The sequence below is a fragment of the Lissotriton vulgaris genome, chromosome 10 (genome assembly GCF_964263255.1).
Source record: "Lissotriton vulgaris chromosome 10, aLisVul1.2, whole genome shotgun sequence".
Taxonomy (NCBI): domain Eukaryota; kingdom Metazoa; phylum Chordata; class Amphibia; order Caudata; family Salamandridae; genus Lissotriton; species Lissotriton vulgaris.
Genome location: NC_141698.1, coordinates 5,536,618 through 5,556,309, shown reverse-complemented (window position 1 = coordinate 5,556,309; position 19,692 = coordinate 5,536,618). Strand labels below are relative to the sequence as shown.

Below are 19,692 nucleotides of genomic sequence, written 5' to 3'. Positions count from 1 at the left end.
CATGGGTGTACAAAATACTTCTGCACTGAGAGTTTAAATATATGGACAGGCGATTTGAGTGACATAGCCACTACAAACAACCAAGACTCCAGATCAGGCTACGAGAGGTGTGTGTCATGAAAAGCAAGGACTATGGAAACCCCGAGGTGTGTGTCATGAAAAGTAAGGACTATGGAAACCGCGAGGCCAGCATCCCTGGGACCATGAACCTTTGATAGATGAACGTCATCAACAACTGAAGCGGTAAGCACCACAACAGACCTACAATTTATTGAGAAGGTGTAAAATATGCAGCAATGGTCATGAAGGAGAGCTGAAGAAAGGTGAAGGTGATGCATGTTCATTGCACATGAGATGCTCCGCCACATCTAGGTGGGTCAGAAGGTTTTGCCGAAGCTTAGCTAACTGCAGGCGATGCTCAAAGCAATTTACCGATTCCGGGCGCAGGCTCACATCCACTTTGTCCCCATCCTCAAAACCGTCAGGGACTCTATTCTGCATCAGAAGAGGGATTGTCATGTTCAAATCAACCTTCTCGCCGTTCTCCCAAATGTCTTGAGACCTCTTGGACTCTGCAAGTCACAAGGCAGCAATGGTGAAGACATAAAGACAAGAACAGCAGCAGCAAGGAGGCTCAGTATTACAAGGAAAGAAAACACCCAACGACAAACAGGCAACAGAGCAATGGCGTATATGTGAAGGTTGAACAACAGCAGGAAGGAGGCTCAGTATTACAGGCAAGAAAAACAGCCAGCAACAAACAGGAAACTGGGACGAATAGTGAAGACACGAGGGCAACAACAGAAGCAGAAGATGGCTCGCTACTACTGGGAAAGAAAACACCCAGCAACACACAGGCAAAAGACAGCAATGGTGAAGACATGAGGGCAAGAACAACAGCAGAACGGAGAATGGCACTTCAGGGAAAGAAAATACCCAGCAGCAAACAGCACTGGTGAATTCACAATGATTTAAACAGCAGCAGGCAGGTGGCTCAGTGTTACAAGAAAGAAAATACACAGCAACAGACAGGTGACAACCAGTAATGGTGAACACATGAAGGTTTGTATCAACAAGAAAAAAGCTGAGTAGTACAGGGAAAGAAAACCTCCTGAAACAAACAGCAAAGGTGGATATATTAAGGTTTGAAACACAAGGTGTCCTACAACCGGTAACCAACAAAGGTATTTATTGACAGGAAATCTATATTTTTAAAGGATCCTCACCCACTTTATTAGCATCATGCCTCACCATCGGGTGGCATCCTGGTCCCTAAAAAACAGGATGGGCTCAACCATATTCCAGGGAGCACTTTCACACCTTGGCTGCTAGAGATATTTTCCTCCTGTGCTGCATTCCCAGATTTACTGTACCATTGTTCATGACGAGCTCAGCTCGTCATCAGCACAGCTCAACCGTGCCTCATGACGAGCTGAGCTCGTCATGAGCATCGAAGGGGTTAATATATTGTTCTTTTAGCTCAGGTCTATTGCAATTTAAAAATAGCTAGTGAATGTCCAGGTATCCCTCTAATATTGAGCACCCACAGTATAGATAAAAAGAAAAATAGGGTGTATGTGGGGTATAATAGTTCTACACCCTTTCTAGTGTGGAAACGTTTCAGTCTCTACTCTACAGCCACTGAGGGTCCAAGGCCTTCCTCAGGACCAGCAGTAGCGCTGGAAATAGTATCGGTGAAATAACCGCCCTCGCTTGTACTGTCCCTAGTGTCACTGGACAAACAATGCTCAAAATTAGAACATGCAATGGGTCTACGCCTCCTAAATTCTTTCCACTTGATCCCTAATCTAGGAACTTCTATGTGACAGAAGGGGAAGGGCAGGCATTTCCCTGTAGTCACACAGTCATCAAGGGTGCACTGTTATCCTTTGACACCTAGTAACACCCTGGTCTCTTCTTCAACTTGAATTTATACACCCTGAAGTGACCTGAGACGACATCTATGAAAACCCCCAGACCACGCTGCAAGCCCAGCGACTTGATCTTGCTGACCAGGTTAAATACCTCCCTTTACACTAATACCAGCAGTCAAAGGTAATGAAAAACACTGTGGCCTTCCATCTCTCTGCTTACTTAATAAAATGTTCTATTGTGGGTGAAGCCGAATCAGCTTTCGCCCTGACAGAGGTACTGACTCAGGTCTAGTAGCAGTTTCACTTCCTCGTCGAATGGCTTCCGACTGTAGCTAGACGTGTGTATTGATCTTATTCGACCCGTCTGCAGCCTTCAACACTGATCAGAACTTATCAATATCTAGATTAGGTGACCTTGGTATTGGTGATATGGTACTTGACTGGCTTATTGGTTTCCTCCAAAACAGATCTTGAGGAGAGATGCTTACCCCCTTTTCTGTCACAGTCTGTCTCTCTAACTACTGGAGCCCTACAAGACTTAGTGGTTTTCCCTTGCCTGTTTAACGTACACATCCAACCTTTGTCCAAACCATTCGGATACTTTAAATGAAAAAGTTGATACCTATGTCGATGACACCCAACTTATTTTCCCTCTTGCCAGAAGGTCTTATGCACACCTTTACTAGGTTAAAGAATGGATGGATAATATCAGGCTGAAAACCAACTTGCATCGTATGGCCTGATTCTCTTCCTTCTGGCCCTCCTCTCAGCTCAGTCATCAACCCAAGCATTACGTTAAAAGCTTGGGGTTCATTTTGTACCATAAACTTAAAATGAACCTCCAAGTTTCCTCCTGCTCTTCCCTTTTCCGCAAATTATGGTCTATTCTTCCCTCATTGACAGAAGAATGCACAAAGACTGCTGTCGCTGCCATTGTCGGTTCCAGGATGGACGACTGCAATTACTTATATGCAGCGATTGTAGAAGACGAAATAAACCGACTCCAAGCAATTCAAAATGAAGTGGCAAGAGCCGGCCGAATTTCCTCGTTTCACTCCAACAAGCCTTTATTGAAGAAGTTTCACTGGCTCTGGGTAAGAAAACAAATCAACGTTAAGGTCCTCTATCTTGTCCCCTTTGGTTTGTCACAAATTTTCTCCAAATGAAACTGAACATATGTTTTCTCCAGCTCCATCGTTCGTCTGTCTTAAGCAATCTTCGCCTATCCCTCGGACTAAGAAAGATACCAATGGAGGGAGAGCCTTTTCAATGGTCGGTCCTCAGCTCTAGAATGGGCTGCTTCCTGCGCTGGAATCCATTTCTTCTCACATGGTCTTTGGGAACACGTTAAAATGTTGTCTTTCACAGACAATCTATCAGATCATCTTATCCTTATCTTGGCATCCCTTTCATTTTCACCACCTTAAGACTTTTCAGCAGAAGTGTGCTTCACAAATACTAAACATGATATGCAATTAAGAGATATCGCTAACCCCAGTACTGCCCTGAAATTCGCCAAGAAAACTACTCCCCATGAACCCTACAGTACCTGCTAAAGATCAGGCCCTACAAGTGGTCAACAATGCACAGACACATCTATTACCAAGGATATACCTAGAACCCAACACAATCCTAAACCATCCTCTAGGATAGACACAGACCCAAACACAACCCCTTTTGATGCCCTGGGTCCACCTGAAGCAACCGTCATCGATCACACACAGATTACCCAATACATCCGAAATCTGAGATTCACCAGAAACATTTCTTGCAAGGTTATCTGGTTACATTAAGAATGCTCGCTGTCACAACAGTGCATCACATTGAAGATTGGCCAACTTGAAGAAGGCCCATTCGTGCATGGGGTGGACAACAGGAATAGTCCTCATCAATGGGTGCGGCGCGCTCCTTGGCTCAGAAGCTAGGTTTGCGCTCTGCACTTTGCGATACATACACAGTGGAGTGCATGTACTGGAGACAGCAGTGGATGGGAAACATGGATGAGGGCCTACTGATCTATAGATGTCCCATCTGTACTGACCTTCTATTAACTCCTTTACCGCCTGCGAGAGGACCCCATCTTCGGGTCCCTTGTACTGCTCTCCTCCTGTCCGTGGTCGCGGGGGATGCTCGGCTTTACTCCAGCGGTTCTTCTGAATCAGTGGAATGATTAGCTCCTTCGGGGCCTCAACTGGGTTCACACTGAAAAAAAGAGGTAAAGCTCAGGCCCAAGAGAGCGCTGTGTCACTCAAGTACCACTAAAATCCCACATCTACAGGCTCTCGCAAGTTGGCGCCTGGTGAACGTCTTTAGAGAATCGCGGCACCACCCTGAATTCAGTTTATACTTGGTTTATAACTAGATGCCTTTTATGAGTGGATTACATGTCTGCAGTGCGAGTGTCAGATCTATGTAGTATGAATGTGACATGACTAACATGTGCCTCCCCTCACCTCATTACCTTGCAGTGCTTCGCCTCCCCTCAGAACCTTGCAGTGCTTCTCCTCCCCTCAGAACCTTGTAGTGCTTCGCCTCCCCTCAGAACCGTGCAGTGCTTCGCCTCCCCTCAGTACCTTGCAGTGCTTCTCCTCCCCTCAGAACCTTGGAGTGCTTCGTCTCCCCTCAGTACCTTGCAGTGCTTCGCCTCCCCTCAGAACCTTGCAGTGCTGCACCTGCCCTCTGTACTTTGCAGTGCTTCGCCTCCCCTCAGAACCTTGCAGTGCTTCGCCTCCCCTCAGTTCCTTGCAGTGCTTTGCCTCCCCTCAGAACCTTGCAGTGCTTCGCCTCCCCTCAGTTCCTTGCAGTGCTTTGCCTCCCCCTCAGAACCTTGAAGTGCTTCGCCTCCCCTCAGTTCCTTGCAGTGCTTTGCCTCCCCTCAGAACCTTGCAGTGCTTCGCCTCCCCTCAGTTCCTTGCAGTGCTTCGCCTCCCCTCAGAACCTTGCAGTGCTTCGCCTCCCCTCAGTTCCTTGCAGTGCTTCGCCTCCCCTCAGTTCCTTGCAGTGCTTCGCCTCCCCTCAGTACCTTGCAGTGCTTCACTTCCCCTCAGTACCTTGCAGTGCTTCACCTCCCCTCAGTACCTTGCAGTTCTTCGCCTCCCCTCAGTAACTTGCAGTGCTTCGCCTCCCCTCACCTCAGAACCTTGCAGTGCTTCCCCTCGCCTCAGTACCTTGCACTGCTTCGCCTCCCCTCGCCTCAGTACCTTGCACTGCCGCGCCTCCCCTCGCCTCAGTACCTTGCAGTGCTTCGCCTCCCCTCACTTCAGGACCTTGCAGTGCTTCGCCTCCCTTGCCCTCTGTACCTTGCAGTGCTTCACCTCCCCTCACCTCAGGACCTTGCAGTGCTTCGCCTCCCCTCAGTACCTTGCAGTGCTGCACCTGCCCTCTGTACCTTGCAGTGCTTCACCTTCCCTCAGTACCTTGCAGTGCTTCGCCTCCCCTCAGTACCTTGCAGTGCTGCGCCTCCCCTAGTCTCAGTACCTTGCAGTGCTGAGCTTCCCCTCGCCTCAGTACCTTGCAGTGCTGAGCTTCCCCTCGCCTCAGTACCTTGCAGTGCTGTCCTTCCCTCAGTACCGTGCAGTGCTGTGCTTCCCCTTGCCTCAGTACCTTGCAGTGCTGTCCTTCCCTCAGTACCTTGCAGTGCTGTCCTTCCCTTGCAGTGCTGTCCTTCCCTCAGTACCTTGCAGTGCTGTCCTTCCCTCAGTACCTTGCAGTGCTGTCCTTCCCTCAGTACCTTGCAGTGCTGTCCTTCCCTCAGTACCTTGCAGTGCTGTCCTTCCCTCAGTACCTTGCAGTGCTGTCCTTCCCTCAGTACCTTGCCGTGCTTCCCCTTGCCTCAGTACCTTGCAGTGCTGCCCCTCCCCTCACCTCTCACCCAGCACCTGCATGCCCTCCTGCCCACTCCTCTCACCCAGCACCTGCATGCCCTCCTGCCCACTCCTCTCACCCAGCACCTGCATGCCCTCCTGCCCATACCTCCCACCCCAGCCCTGCATGCCCTCCTGCCCACACCTCACCCCCAGCCCTGCATGCCCTACTGCCCACACCTCACCCCAGCATGCCCTCCTGCCCACACCTCACCCCCCAGCCCTGCATGCCCTCCTGCCCACATCAGCCCTGCATGCCCTCCTGCCCACACCTCACCCCAGCCCTGCATGCCCTCCTGCCCACACCTCAACCCCAGCCCTGCATGCCCCCTGCCCACACCTCACCCCCCAGCCCTGCATGCCCTCACCTCACCCCCCAGCCCTGCATGCCCTCCTGCCCACACCTCACCCCCTAGCCCTACATGCCCCCCTGCCCACACCTCACCCCCCAGCCCTGCATGCCCTCCTGCCCACACCTCACCCCAGCCCTGCATGCCATCCTGCCCACACCTCACCCCAGCCCTGCATGCCCTCCTGCCCACACCTCACCCCAGCCCTGCATGCCCTCCTGCCTACTCCTCACCCCCCAGCCCTGCATGCCCTCCTGCCTACACCTCACCCCCCAGCCCTGCATGCCCTCCTGCCCACACCTCACCCCAGCATGCCCTCCTGCCCACACCTCACCCCAGCCCTGCATGCCATCCTGCCCACACCTCACCCCCCAGCCCTGCATACCCTCCTGCCCACACCTCACCCCCCAGCCCTGCATGCCCTCCTGCCCACACCTCACCCCAGCCCTGCATGCCATCCTGCCCACACCTCACCCCCCAGCCCTGCATACCCTCCTGCCCACACCTCACCCCCCAGCCCTGCATGCCCTCCTGCCCACACCTCACCCCCTAGCCCTGGATGCCCTCCTGCCCACACCTCACCCCAGCCCTGCATGCCCTCCTGCCCACACCAGCCCTGCATGTCCTCCTGCCCACCCAGCCCTGCATGCCCTCCTGCCCACTCCTCACCCCCCAGCCCCCTCGCCTCCACTCCTCCCTCCCCTCCTCCTCACCTCACCACCTTGCTGTCCTCCACGCCCCGCACCCACTCCTTCCCCTCGGCCTGCTCTCCCCCCTCTGCTCCCAAGAGTTTTTTCCGGGGAGCCGTGCGGGTGAAGCCGAAGGACAGCGGGGCCGGGGCAGCCCCCGTTGCTCTCTCCTCCGCCATCTTCGCTATCACAGCTTGAGTCAGGACACCTCCTAAACTACAACTCCCAGCATGCATCTAACAGCGGACTCTCGTTGAGGCGGCCACCGTTTTGGAAAGGTAGCGGTCTTTGCGGCCATGTTGCAACGGGAAGGCGTCTCGTTCACCCAAAACAGATCTGCATTATCGCCTTTTTAGGACGGGGCCCTTCCCACACACCGCAATGGGCAATGTCACGCTCGCCATCTTGGAACGGTACACTTTGAACGTGCTACAAAATGTCGGTGTTCGTCATCTTAGTAGCTATAAAAACATGACTACGGCGGCCATCTTGAATTGGGAGAGCTTAATCATGCATCGACGCAACCCTGCATCCAAACGAGGAGCCCCATTGGTTCACAAGAAGCGTCTCTTGCGTATAGGGGGCGGCGCTCCCTACGGAGGCCGAGGTGGGTCGTTGCGATGGTTTCTCATCACCGAAGCCTGTCCTGGTGGAGGGAGTCTTCATTGTGGCCTGAGTGTCTGTTCCCCTGGTGGAGGCACCCCTCACAGTGCTGCCAAAACCTCGAAAAATAAAACCAGCTCCCTTATTTAACACGCATTTGCAATGCAATAGCTCTCGCATTAGGAAATTGTGAGCTATTGGTCTTGTAAATGACAATTTTTTTAAATATGTGTTGGCTTTGAAAATATATAAATTAATAGCATCATTATTCACAAAGCCAATAGCTTACACTTTCCTAATGCGAGTCCTATTGCTATGGCAATGCTTGTTGGTAGCAAGCAAGGACAGTGCTGTTGTGGAGCTGAGTGATGTGGTGGTGTAAGAAATTTGGAGTCAGCGGGCAATCCCGCTGTCTAAGTGGTAATGTTGTGCACACTTTTACTAGAACCTCCTTGGTTCTCTTCTGGTATATTTATAAACAATAATACTCCATTCAATATGTTTATTCTTATTGCAATCTTTAGTATTTATTTCATCTTCTTAATCAATGCGAATCCTTTTATTTCAGGACACTTCATGTTAACATATCCCATTTACCCAATGCATTTCGGGTCTATGGTGACCCTTCCTCGGGGGTCTCTATGAGAAAAATCAAGGAAAATACTATCAGCCTCATAGCCATCTCTATGCATATATAACAACATCAAATTACATTTCTTATGTTAACTCTGTAACCATTAAACAAACAAAAAATCATTTCTTGTGATCACATGGACTTTCTCAAATTACCCCAGTAATCCCTACATAGCCAAACTATCAGTGTTCTCGCTGCGTGCTCCGTGAACATATCTAAAAACAAACTGCCCGTTAAACTAAAAACGCTTCCAAAGCAAACTATCAGAATTCTAACTGTGCGCTCCGTGCAAACACGTTATAGCAAAAATGACCTTTAACTTAAAAAAGCTTCCCGAGCATATCAAAAACTGCTCCTCGTTCGTGCTTCACTTACTGGGAAATGCGAACGTCCCGCGATTCGAGCTGTCATCCAATCCGCTACTCCAAAACACTTGGTGTGCGGCTGTTTTAAGCTCTGCGCGCTGAGATTGGCTAAGCTTGCGATCACATGATCGCGATGTTAGACTAATGCTAAACCCTCATCTGACTGCAAAATGACGATAATAAAATCGCTAGATGTTGTGAAGACTTACTATTATGTTTAAACATCAGTAACAATCATCGTGAATTAATTTCATTATATGTCTGCCAAAAATTACAACATCGAAAATGTTTCTTCATATTACTCACAACTCTGTTACCTTAGTTCATGTAGGTCAGTGACCCTGGATAATGCAGGTCAACAGTGAATCAAATAAAAATAAAATAAAATGGAATGAAACAGAAGCATCAACATTCATAATTATAGGGGAAAACACTCCAACCAAGTTGTGTCGGCCATTTTAGGTAGGGAAGTTCTTAATACTTAAAGTCATGCAAGGAAATATTGTCAGCTCTCCCAAAGTCTGTTTATAAAAAGCAGGATAATTCTATCCTGTCATTCAATCCACTTGGTTGTAAGCTACCCATCTTTTTTATCCAAAAATATTCGGATCTCAGTCTTTGTTTGTGAGAGTCTCTCTCAGGGTGATGTTTAATGACTTCCGGTATGGTGAAGCGTAATTGTGCAACATTATGTCCTGCTTCCAACCAATGTATAGTCAATGTGGATTTCAGATTTTTCAACCGAATGTTGCTCTTGTGCTCTGTTATTCTTACTTTTATTTTCCGTTCAGTCTGGCCTATGTACAATTTTCCACACGGGCACTTAATGCCGTAAATAACGTTTTTAGTGTCACAGGTTCCTGAATGTAACAAAGTCACCTTCTTTCCAGTCATAGGATGCGTAAATATTTGTCCTACCATCACATTGTTACAATGTATGCAATTTTCGCATCTCTGCATGCCTTTGTAGTTAGTTTTATTCAATTTGATTTTCTTTTTCAGTAGTTCTTTCATGTTTTTAGACCGATTATATGCAAACGTTATTTGATTGGCAACTAATGGTTCTAGATCTGGTTCTTGTGAAATAAGTGCCCAGTGTTTTCTCATGATGTTAGCTATCTTCACTGATTGTGTAGAATGTTTCAGAACACATACTGTCATTTTAGTTTCACTTCTCTCTTTAGTTGCAAGTAAAGACTCTCTTTTCATATTCAAGACTTTAATCTTGGATTCTTCCAGTAATGGTTTAGGATAACCTCATTGTAGATACTTCTGGATCTGTTTGTCGATGGTGGTGAGTAAGGTCTTGTGGATCGGAGGTAATCCTTTTTTGGCGGATAAATTGAGACATTGGAAGATGTTTCTTCAGAGAATAAGAAACAGAGAATATGGCCGCCACAACTTGGTTGGAGTGTTTTCCCCTATAATTATGAATGTTGATGCTTCTGTTTCATTCCATTTTATTTTATTTTTATTTGATTCACTGTTGACCTGCATTATCCAGGGTCACTGACCTACATGAACTAAGGTAACAGAGTTGTGAGTAATATGAAGAAACATTTTCGATGTTGTAATTTTTGGCAGACATATAATGAAATTAATTCACGATGATTGTTACTGATGTTTAAACATAATAGTAAGTCTTCACAACATCTAGCGATTTTATTATCGTCATTTTGCAGTCAGATGAGGGTTTAGCATTAGTCTAACATCGCGATCATGTGATCGCAAGCTTAGCCAATCTCAGCGCGCAGAGCTTAAAACAGCCGCACACCAAGTGTTTTGGAGTAGCGGATTGGATGACAGCTCGAATCGCGGGACGTTCGCATTTCCCAGTAAGTGAAGCACGAACGAGGAGCAGTTTTTGATATGCTCGGGAAGCTTTTTTAAGTTAACGGTCATTTTTGCTATAACGTGTTTGCACGGAGCGCACAGTTAGAATTCTGATAGTTTGCTTTGGAAGCGTTTTTAGTTTAACGGGCAGTTTGTTTTTAGATATGTTCACGGAGCACGCAGCGAGACACTGATAGTTTGGCTATGTAGGGATTACTGGGGTAATTTGAGAAAGTCCATGTGATCACAAGAAATTATTTTTTGTTTGTTTAATGGTTACAGAGTTAACATAAGAAATGTAATTTGATGTTGTTATATATGCATAGAGATGGCTATGAGGCTGATAGTATTTTCCTTGATTTTTCTCATAGAGACCCCCAAGGAAGGGTCACCACAGACCCGAAATGCATTGGGTAAATGGGATATGTTAACATGAAGTGTCCTGAAATAAAAGGATTCGCATTGATTAAGAAGATGAAATAAATACTAAAGATTGCAATAAGAATAAACATATTGAATGGAGTATTATTGTTTATAAATATACCAGAAGAGAACCAAGGAGGTTCTAGTAAAAGTGTGCACAACATTACCACTTAGACAGCGGGATTGCCCGCTGACTCCAAATTTCTTGCATGTTTTCAAAGTGTTTCCAGACTAAACACTGGGTTAATGCTGCACAACAACGAATGGAATAAACAAGACAAGAATATAATAAAAACTAGAGTGCTAGATGGACTCTTCAAAGATGATGTGGTGGTGTCCCAGAGTGATGTGGTGGGGTCCCAGAGTGATGTGGTGGTGTCCCTGAGTGATGTGGTGGTGTCCTAGAGTGATATGATGGTGTCTCTGAGTGATGTGGTGGTGTTGTGAGGTGTGCAGCAGTGTGAGGCGTGCAGCAGTGTGTGGTGTGCAGCAGTGTGTGGCGTGCAGCAGTGTGTGGCATGCAGCAGTGTGAGGCGTGCAGCAGTGTGAGGGGTGCAGCAGTGTGAGGGGTGCAGCAGTGTGAGGCGTGCAGCAGTGTGTGGCGTGCAGCAGTGTGTGGCGTCTAGCAGTGTGCGGCGTGCAGCAGTGTGAGTTGTGCAGCAGTGTGCAGCATGCAGCAGTGTGAGTAATGCAGCAGTGTGAGGCGTGCAGCAGTGTGAGGCGTGCAGCAGTGTGTGACGTGCAGCAGTGTGTGTAATGCAGCAGTGTGAGTAATGCAGCAGTGTGATACCTGCTGAAGTGTGAGGCGTGCAGCAGTGTGAGTCGTGCAGCAGTGTGCAGCATGCAGCAGTGAGTAATGCAGCAGCGTGCAGCAGTGTGCGGCGTGCAGCAGTGTGAGGCGTGCAGCAGTGTGAGACGTGCAGCAGTGTGAGACGTGCAGCAGTGTGCAGTGCAGCAGTGTGCAGCATGCAGCAGTGTGAGTAATGCAGCAGTGTGAGGTGTAGTGTGAGGCGAGCAGCAGCGTGCAGCAGTGTGAGGCATGCAGCAGTGTGAGGAGTGCAGCAGTGTGAGGCGTGCAGCAGTATGAGGCATGCAGCAGTGTGTGGCATGCAGCAGTGTGTGGCATGCAGCAGTGTGAGGTGTGCAGCAGTGTGAGGCATGCAGTAGTGTGTGGCGTGCAGCAGTGTGAGGCGTGCAGCAATGTGAGGCATGCAGCAGTGTGTGGGGTGCAGCAGTGTGTGGCGTGCAGCAGTGTGAGGCGTTCAGCAGTGTGCAGCAGTGTGAGGCATGCAGTAGTGTGTGGCGTGCAGCAGTGTGTGGTGTGCAGCAGTGTGTGGCGTGCAGCAGTGTGAGGCGTCCAGCAATGTGAGGCGCGCAGCAGTGTGTGGCGTGCAGCAGTGTGTGGCATGCAGCAGTGTGAGGCATGCAGCAGTGTGAGGCGTGCAGCCGTGTGAGGCGTGCAGCAATGTGAGGCGTGCAGGGGTGTGTGGCGTGCAGCGGTGTGTGGCATGCAGCAGTGTGTGGCGTGCAGCAGTGTGTGGCGTGCAGCAGTGTGTGGCGTGCAGCAGTGTGTGGCGTGCAGCAGTGTGTGGCGTGCAGCAGTGTGAGGCGTGCAGCTGTGTGTGGCGTGCAGCTGTGTGAGGCGTGCAACAGTGTGAGGCGTGCAGCAGTGTGAGGTGTGCAGCAGTGTGAGACGTGCAGCAGTGTGAAGTGCAGCAGTGTGCAGCATGCAGCAGTGTGAGTAATGCAGCAGTGTGAGGCGTACAGTGTGAGGCGTACAGTGTGAGGCGAGCAGCAGCGTGCAGCAGTGTGAGGCATGCAGCAGTGTGAGGAGTGCAGCAGTGTGAGGCGTGCAGCAATATGAGGCATGCAGCAGTGTGTGGCGTGCAGCAGTGTGTGGCGTGCAGCAGTGTGAGGTGTGCAGCAGTGTGAGGCATGCAGTAGTGTGTGGCGTGCAGCAGTGTGAGGCGTCCAGCAATGTGAGGCGCGCAGCAGTGTGTGGCGTGCAGCAGTGTGTGGCATGCAGCAGTGTGAGGCATGCAGCAGTGTGAGGCGTACAGCTGTGTGAGGCGTGCAGCAATGTGAGGCGTGCAGCGGTGTTCGGCGTGCAGCGGTGTGTGGCATGCAGCTGTGTGTGGCGTGCAGCAGTGTGTGGCGTGCAGCAGTGTGTGGCGTGCAGCAGTGTGAGGCGTGCAGCTGTGTGTGGCGTGCAGCTGTGTGAGGCGTGCAACAGTGTGAGGCGTGCAACAGTGTGAGGCGTGCAGCAGTGTGTGGTGTGGTCTGTGTGCGAGGGAGCCAGTGTGTATGGTCTGTGTGAAAGGGGGGCAGTGTGAGTGGTCTGTTGGAGAGGGGTGTAAGCATGTAAAGACAGCCAGAGGCGAGACTGGATAAAAGTGCTGTTTGTGGAGAAAGTGTTTTTGTTTTGCATACAAAATATAAGAAGGAAAGGATCGGTGGAGGTAGATGCGGTGGAGGTAGATACGAGTGGGAGGCGAAAACAGGGCTTTGGAAAAGGAAAAGTGCAGCTTATGACAGAGAGAAAGAAAGAGGATAAAAGGACAGCGCGAATCAAGAGGAAGAGAGAAAGAAAGAGACAGGGTGAGAGGATGAGGAATGTTTGAAACAGGAGGAGAAATGGGTACATAAAATGAAGAAAATGTAAGGTGATAATTGAAAAAAGAGGAAGCTACGTGCAATGAAGCGGGAAAAGATGTAATGGAAAGGAAGAAAAACATGGGGATGGGTAAATAAAATAACAAGCTCTCGTCATTGCTGTGGCGGGGGCGGGGAGCGCATTCCTTTGAAGTCAGCAATTGCACAGTTTATTGACCTCCACAGGCAGGTATGTGGCTGCTGCACAGGGGCGACTGGGGAGGGCCTAGACACCGTGTTGGAGGAGGGGACTGGAGATGCGAGACACGGCCAGACCAACGTGAGAGCAGGGAAAGACACTGTATATGGAGAGAAGCGAGGCAAGATTATAGAAAAGACGGGAGGGGAAGGAAGAGAAAGATAGCCGGAGCGGGAGCGCATTCCTTTGAAGTCTGATGCGGCGGGCGGGGGAGCAACAGCCTTTGAAGTCTGATGCGAGGCACAGACAAATGGTGGTGTGTCACGTGGCTGGTTTGTGCACGCGCCATTCTCACATGAACTGTGTCTAAACCGCAGTTTTGGGAGAGTTTTCGTACTGCTTATTAGAATCTCGACAAAAAGCAATGCTTTAGGTCGAGACCTAAAAACCGAATTAAGGAAAAGAGTTGGTGTATGGGAAATATGTAATAATAACGTTGCGTACCTTCACAATTTTAGATTTTACAGATGAATAACTCCACAAGCACTGAGATTTGTCATGTTACTATTTCCTGTATTTGTAGTTAAATATAATGTTTAATTTATATACTCAATTGATATATCTATTGAGTTTACATATGATTCATTCTTTAGGACTTTTATATTTCTTATATATGCTGCTTGCATTATTTAAATATTTAACGTCTTTCACACCATATTTATTCAACTGCATGCCTTACTATTTATCTTTATAGTTGTAAGTGTAAATTATTGGTGCATAGTAATTATCATATATGCACTTTTTCTTTTTCTTTTCCATATGTTCTGTATATGTATTCATATCAATCAAATTGTAAGTTATTATTAACTTTATTGTACTTATGATGCAATTTTCTCAAAATGTCAATAAAACATTAAAACACAAAAAAAATACGTTGCGTACCCACATGCTGTGAAATGCAGCCCTTTCTGTCATTCAATAGGGGTCTCAATGCCACTCTCCCTTCTAAAGTCACGTTCTATCATGGCTTACTTTTCCAATCTAAGATGGAAGCCATCTTCATCTTCTTGTCCATCTCTCTCTCTCTGTATATATACATATATTTTTTTAACTGATTTTTATATAGCTTAAACTTGGCCTGAAGGTTTCAGGTATATGAGCACTTTACATAACATAACATGTGTATTTGTAAAGTGCACTTTCACCCAGAGGTCTCTTGGCGCTGAATAACAGATGTTCATTGCTACCCAACTCAATGGTACCCATTTTATCGACCTAAGATGGATGAAAGGCTGAGTGGACCCGCTGGGATTTGAATCTGTGACCATGAGGTTGAACACAGGCCCCTGCAATGGGCACATTAGTCCACTGAGCCACCAGACCCGGCTGCGTCACATGACAACACATTTTTGGTAGGCGCGGGAAGATTAAGTGATTTGCCCAGAATCTCAGGATGTTGCGCGTCCTTGCCAATACTTGAAGCCGGTTCCCCAGATTTGAGGTTGACTGCTCTAGCCATTGGCCAACTCCTCTGCCCATTGTCCCTAGGTGCTATGATCATGGCCATTTGAAATCCTGTCAGGATCAAAGCGAGGGTAAATTTTTTTCTAGCTTACGCGTCAAGAATTTTCAGTTCTATTAAGGACATGGAGGCGAATGAGTATGCTTCTCTGTTCTTTACTAAAAAATCCAGCATCCAATAAAACGTTGAACTATGTAACCCATCAAGTATAGCATGCCCTGACTCCACCAATCACCACACACCCCTTAAGGTATATAACTCAGTTCCAACGGGCATCGTCCTCTTTCTTTGCAAACTGTCCAAACACCAGAACTTCTGGTCCTCCAACTACACTTCTTCACCGTTAACAGAAGAAATCCTTTGTCTTCCACACAGCCAGGTCTCTACCTTAACAAAATCATCAGGTCGCCTTGCTCTCCGTACCTGAAAATAAAACTAAAGCCATAATATCTCTTGTCTCAAATACCTCATCAACAATGGGCGGGTATCTGTAACGTCTTACAATAACAAGTGATAAAAGTCATTAATTATGATAAACCACCAATATTTCAATATATCTCCTCTCTGGGTGGGATAATCCTCGACTCCGTGTCCTTAATAGAATTGAAAATTCTTGACGCGTAAGTAAGATTTTTTTTAATTCTATGTCAGGAAACAGAGGACTCTGATTTTGCTAGTTTAAAGTTTTTCCACCACATTTATAGCCACATCCACAATAGGTTTGTGATGAAATGTTTTAAACGTTGAATCGGATGACCAATCCGCCGCAGTCATAATGTCCTCTAAACAAGAACCAGTCAAAGGCTTTAGTTGCCGTTGCCCCTCTCACAGAATGAGCTCCAAATACGTAGATGTCAATACCAGCTTCACTCAAGAGCCATTTGGCCCCTCTTGCCAAAGTCGCTGAAGAGACTGGGCGAAAAGGTTTCAGAAGGGGAATCAACAATTGACCTGACACATCATTTCTAAATTCACAAGTACAATCCGCGTAACATGTTACACATTGGACTTCACATAGTTTACTATGATGTGGAAAGGCAGGATAACTCACACATTTTGAATTTGTCTTAGTTCGTTTAGAAATTGGGACGGAAGCCCCAGAGGGAGTAAATACTCTACCTGCCAAATCCAAGGCCCTTAAATCCGAGACTCATGTACAGAAAATGAGACATAATGACAAGGTGAGCTTTGCTGACAACTGTTTGCGTGAGAGTCCCTCATTCGCCAGCCAGCTTCTAATAAAAACAAAGCAGCACATTTCCATCAAAAAGGGTAGAATATCCGGGCTTCAGTGGTTTCACCAATCTAATACCTCTCCAGAGCTTACAAATAAAAAGATGTTCCCCAACCGGTGTCCCTTCAATATGGGGATGTCCCAACGGAACTGCTTAACGAACGCACCTGCGCCCAGCGAGTGGTACAGAGACCTGAGAAGACTTTGGGCAGCATTTCCAGCACCCCCATAAAGATTGTGCTGCTCTCTACTGAAGAAGACAACTATCCTGAAACACGTGTCTAGAGATACATAGCACTGGCTACACCAACAAGGGTGAAAAACTAAAGCCTGTCACCGAAGCAAGTGTTATCATGCACTGCATTTACTGTGATGCATCGGGCGAACCGAGTGCTGGGATGTGAGGCAGTGTGTGCCCACCCACCTCCTCCAGTCTCTCAATAGGTGTATGCCCTATGTTTTGAAATGGCGATACGCCATCCAGGAATTGAACTCCTTGAGATTTAACACTAGGCAGAATCCCTGATCTTTCTTTGGCACTAGAAAAATCGTGCTGACAAAACCGTGAGGGTGAGGTGAAGACTATGATCGCCCCTTTTTTCAATAGGAATACTATCTCCTCGTCTATGAAAGAGCTTTCTTTTAGGAAAAAGTGAAGAGGTTGAGGCCTCCACGGTTGTACCGGGGAGGAATAGAACTCCAGTTAAAAACCCTGTATAGTCTGGAGTACCAAGTGTCTTGTGTTATTGCCTCCCAATTTTGAAAGAACAATCCAATTCTTCCTCCAACCAACACCTCCCCTGCCTGTACCATGCTAACCTGCATAGGAGGTGTCACCAGCGTTGTTGTTGTAGCTTGCCTCTGTAGCCACCTCAATTTTGTCTGCCTCTCCCTCCTCTATTGTGGGTGGGATAGAAGTTCAATCAGGTGGCGCCGTCACATCCTCTGTTGTCGAAACCTCTGGAGGCCAGGAAGTTTCCTCTGGCGGTCGATCGACCCCTGAAGTGCCCTGCCCTGGTAAAAAGGCCACTGTGAAATACTTTTAAAATTAAAACTTGGGCCTCGTCCAGGGCCGTAAAGGTGGCCACGTCCTTCCCTAATTCTTTGACGAACTTGTCGCCAAACAAAAGGCCATTAGCCAGCATGCCTGCTTCCTTATTGGCCATATCCGCCAATTGGGGATCCAGTCTCATCAGGAACACATTTCTGCGCTCAGTGGACAGTGCACAATTGGCATTTTCTAGAAAGCACAGAGCTCTCTGAGCCCACTCTAGCAATCTTGTTGGATGAAGGGATGTGTTTGAATCCTTAGCCCTGATGGCTAAGTCTAGAATCTTGGTGAGGGGCCCTGATACATCTAGTCATTTATCTTGGCATCCCGTCCATGCCCTATCTAACCTCTTATTTGGGTCCTTAGCAAATTTTTTAAGGCAGGTCGCCATGTTGGACGTCTAGTTCCATGTTGGGGTCTAGTTCTGGGGTGTCCGTCACTTTACCTAGTAAGGCAGGTCTTGGACACTCTGACCATAAAGTACTGCGTAGCTCACGCTCAAACTCCTGCCTCGTGTTCTCCTGCACATAGTATGCCACTTCTATGCAGGGCACCCATTCCCTGGACCGCGGGTGCCTGATGTTTTCTGGATCAAATAAGAGACTTATATTCAATGTATCTTCTTCCACATAGTGTGATTTACGCTTGCGTTTTTCCGCCTTATGCGTTTTCTCTGTGTCCTTGTCTGACTCTGAAGTATTGTGCGCGGAAAAAGACGACTCGTCCACCTCACCTGGGGTAGAAAGGGAGGAATTACCAATGGGAACTAGCAGTAAGCATGGGCGAATTTTGCGAATCTCGCGTTCGCGAATTTTGCGGATTTGCGAACTCGCAATCCGCAAAATCCGCGAATTCCCGCGAATTTGCGGATTTTTTTTTTTGTGTTTGCGCGTGTTTCTGCCAGTTCGCGAGGGTTTTTACAATTTCGCAATTTGCGAACTTACCTGTCGGGTCGCAAGTTTTGCGAACTTGTTGTTTCTACGTGTCCAGCCTGTTTGGGACACTCTTCTTCATCACTGCCACTCTCTGTCACCACTGCCACTCTCTGACTACTCATGCCACCCTCTGGCCCACCCATGCCACCCTCTGTTTCATCACCACACCCTCTGGTTGTCCAGTGTACATTATTTTCGGCAAAGCAAAGCACACCTTCCCTGCCTCAAGTGACCTGAATTAATTTGGGGCTGATTAATGTGTCACAGAATATTTTTTTAGCTGGCACCTGCTTCCTTAGTGCTTCCTGATTAGTGATCTTTTGCACTTGCTAAGTGCTTTCATTGTTGCAAAATTAGTTACAACACCTGCCCTGCCCCAACTGACAATAATGAATTAGGGGCTGATTAATGGATTTTAACTTCCAGCCTGGCTCCTGCTTGTCTCCCTTAGCTGTAATTCAGGACCTTTGTGGCATATGTGTAACTATTCTGAGGTTCAGAGCAGGGTCACATAATAGTTGCAACTGGCAACTGAACTCTGGAGGGGCCCCTCAGGAAGCACTACAGGAAATGGCTACTAATGATGAGCCTGAACTTTTGAACCTGGTAAGTAGTTTCAGTTATGCTAAGATCGTATTTCTGCAATTTAGCACTTACTCGCGGGGTGCGAAGTTGTACTGGCAAGCCGCGAACTCACGCGAACAGTGCGAGCAAGCCATAAAATCCGCTGCTCGCGGATTTGCGGATTTTGCGGGAGATTCGCGGATCTCGCGGATTGCGAATTTACCGAAAATCCGCAAAATCCGCGAGCGAAACGGATTTTCCGCCCATGCTTAACTAGCAGGGAGGGGACTGCCATAGTGATGGTCCTTAAGGACCGATGATGACACCTGGGACAACACCTCAGCCAAGGAATTAAATGAATTTTTAATCATAGCAACACTCACTACATGTATATCCAATGTAATGTACTAGAATGTATTTTATAATGCAGCAGTTCGGGTATGACGGGATTCGTGCCGACCGTATTTTAACATTGGTCACAGTGTGCCATGTAAGGACGTAAAGTCATCCATCATAGCTGTGACATTCATAAACATCACTTTCAAACATTCGCATATCTCGCCAGAATTCCACATCAGGGGAACACCGCAGATCATACCTCTGTACGTACCGTTTAATTGGAGGACTATACTTCCACCAGAATAGATCATTTCTCAGATTCTAAACCTGTCCAGGATCCTCCCCAGTTGTCGCCATCCAGATACTGCTTTCCTTTATCACGCATAGAACCCTCATTATCATACTCAAGTATCAACTATAAAGAATACAAAACTCCTGATGAAGGCGATTCGCCGAAACGCGTTGGATCTAGTTTTGTATTGGTCAAGGATAATCAGTTGTTGACTTATGTATCAATATATATATATGTATGATAAATCATTGTAATGAGATATATATCTATGTTTAGAATTTTGTATGAATTGTGAAAAAATATACCAATGATTATTTATGTATATATATA

General features: G+C 47.6%; 1 protein-coding gene across 2 annotated transcripts in view; it reads right to left on the bottom strand.

Moving 5' to 3' along the window:
• Window positions 1-7,157, bottom strand: part of GPKOW (G-patch domain and KOW motifs) — a 41,007-nt gene extending 33,850 nt beyond the window's left edge. Inside the window, exons 1-3 of one of the 2 annotated variants that reach the window (XM_086940162.1) lie at window positions 6,801-7,157; window positions 3,916-4,076; window positions 433-572 (exon numbers count right to left, since the gene is read on the bottom strand). In XM_086940162.1, coding sequence (XP_086796288.1) covers window positions 433-572; window positions 3,916-4,076; window positions 6,801-7,012 — 513 coding nt within the window. In that variant the 5' untranslated portion in view covers window positions 7,013-7,157. The remainder of the gene's footprint in view (window positions 1-432; window positions 573-3,915; window positions 4,077-6,800) is intronic. The other variant, XM_086940163.1, reaches the window with a different exon arrangement.
• Between the last annotated feature and the right edge of the window lie 12,535 nt (window positions 7,158-19,692).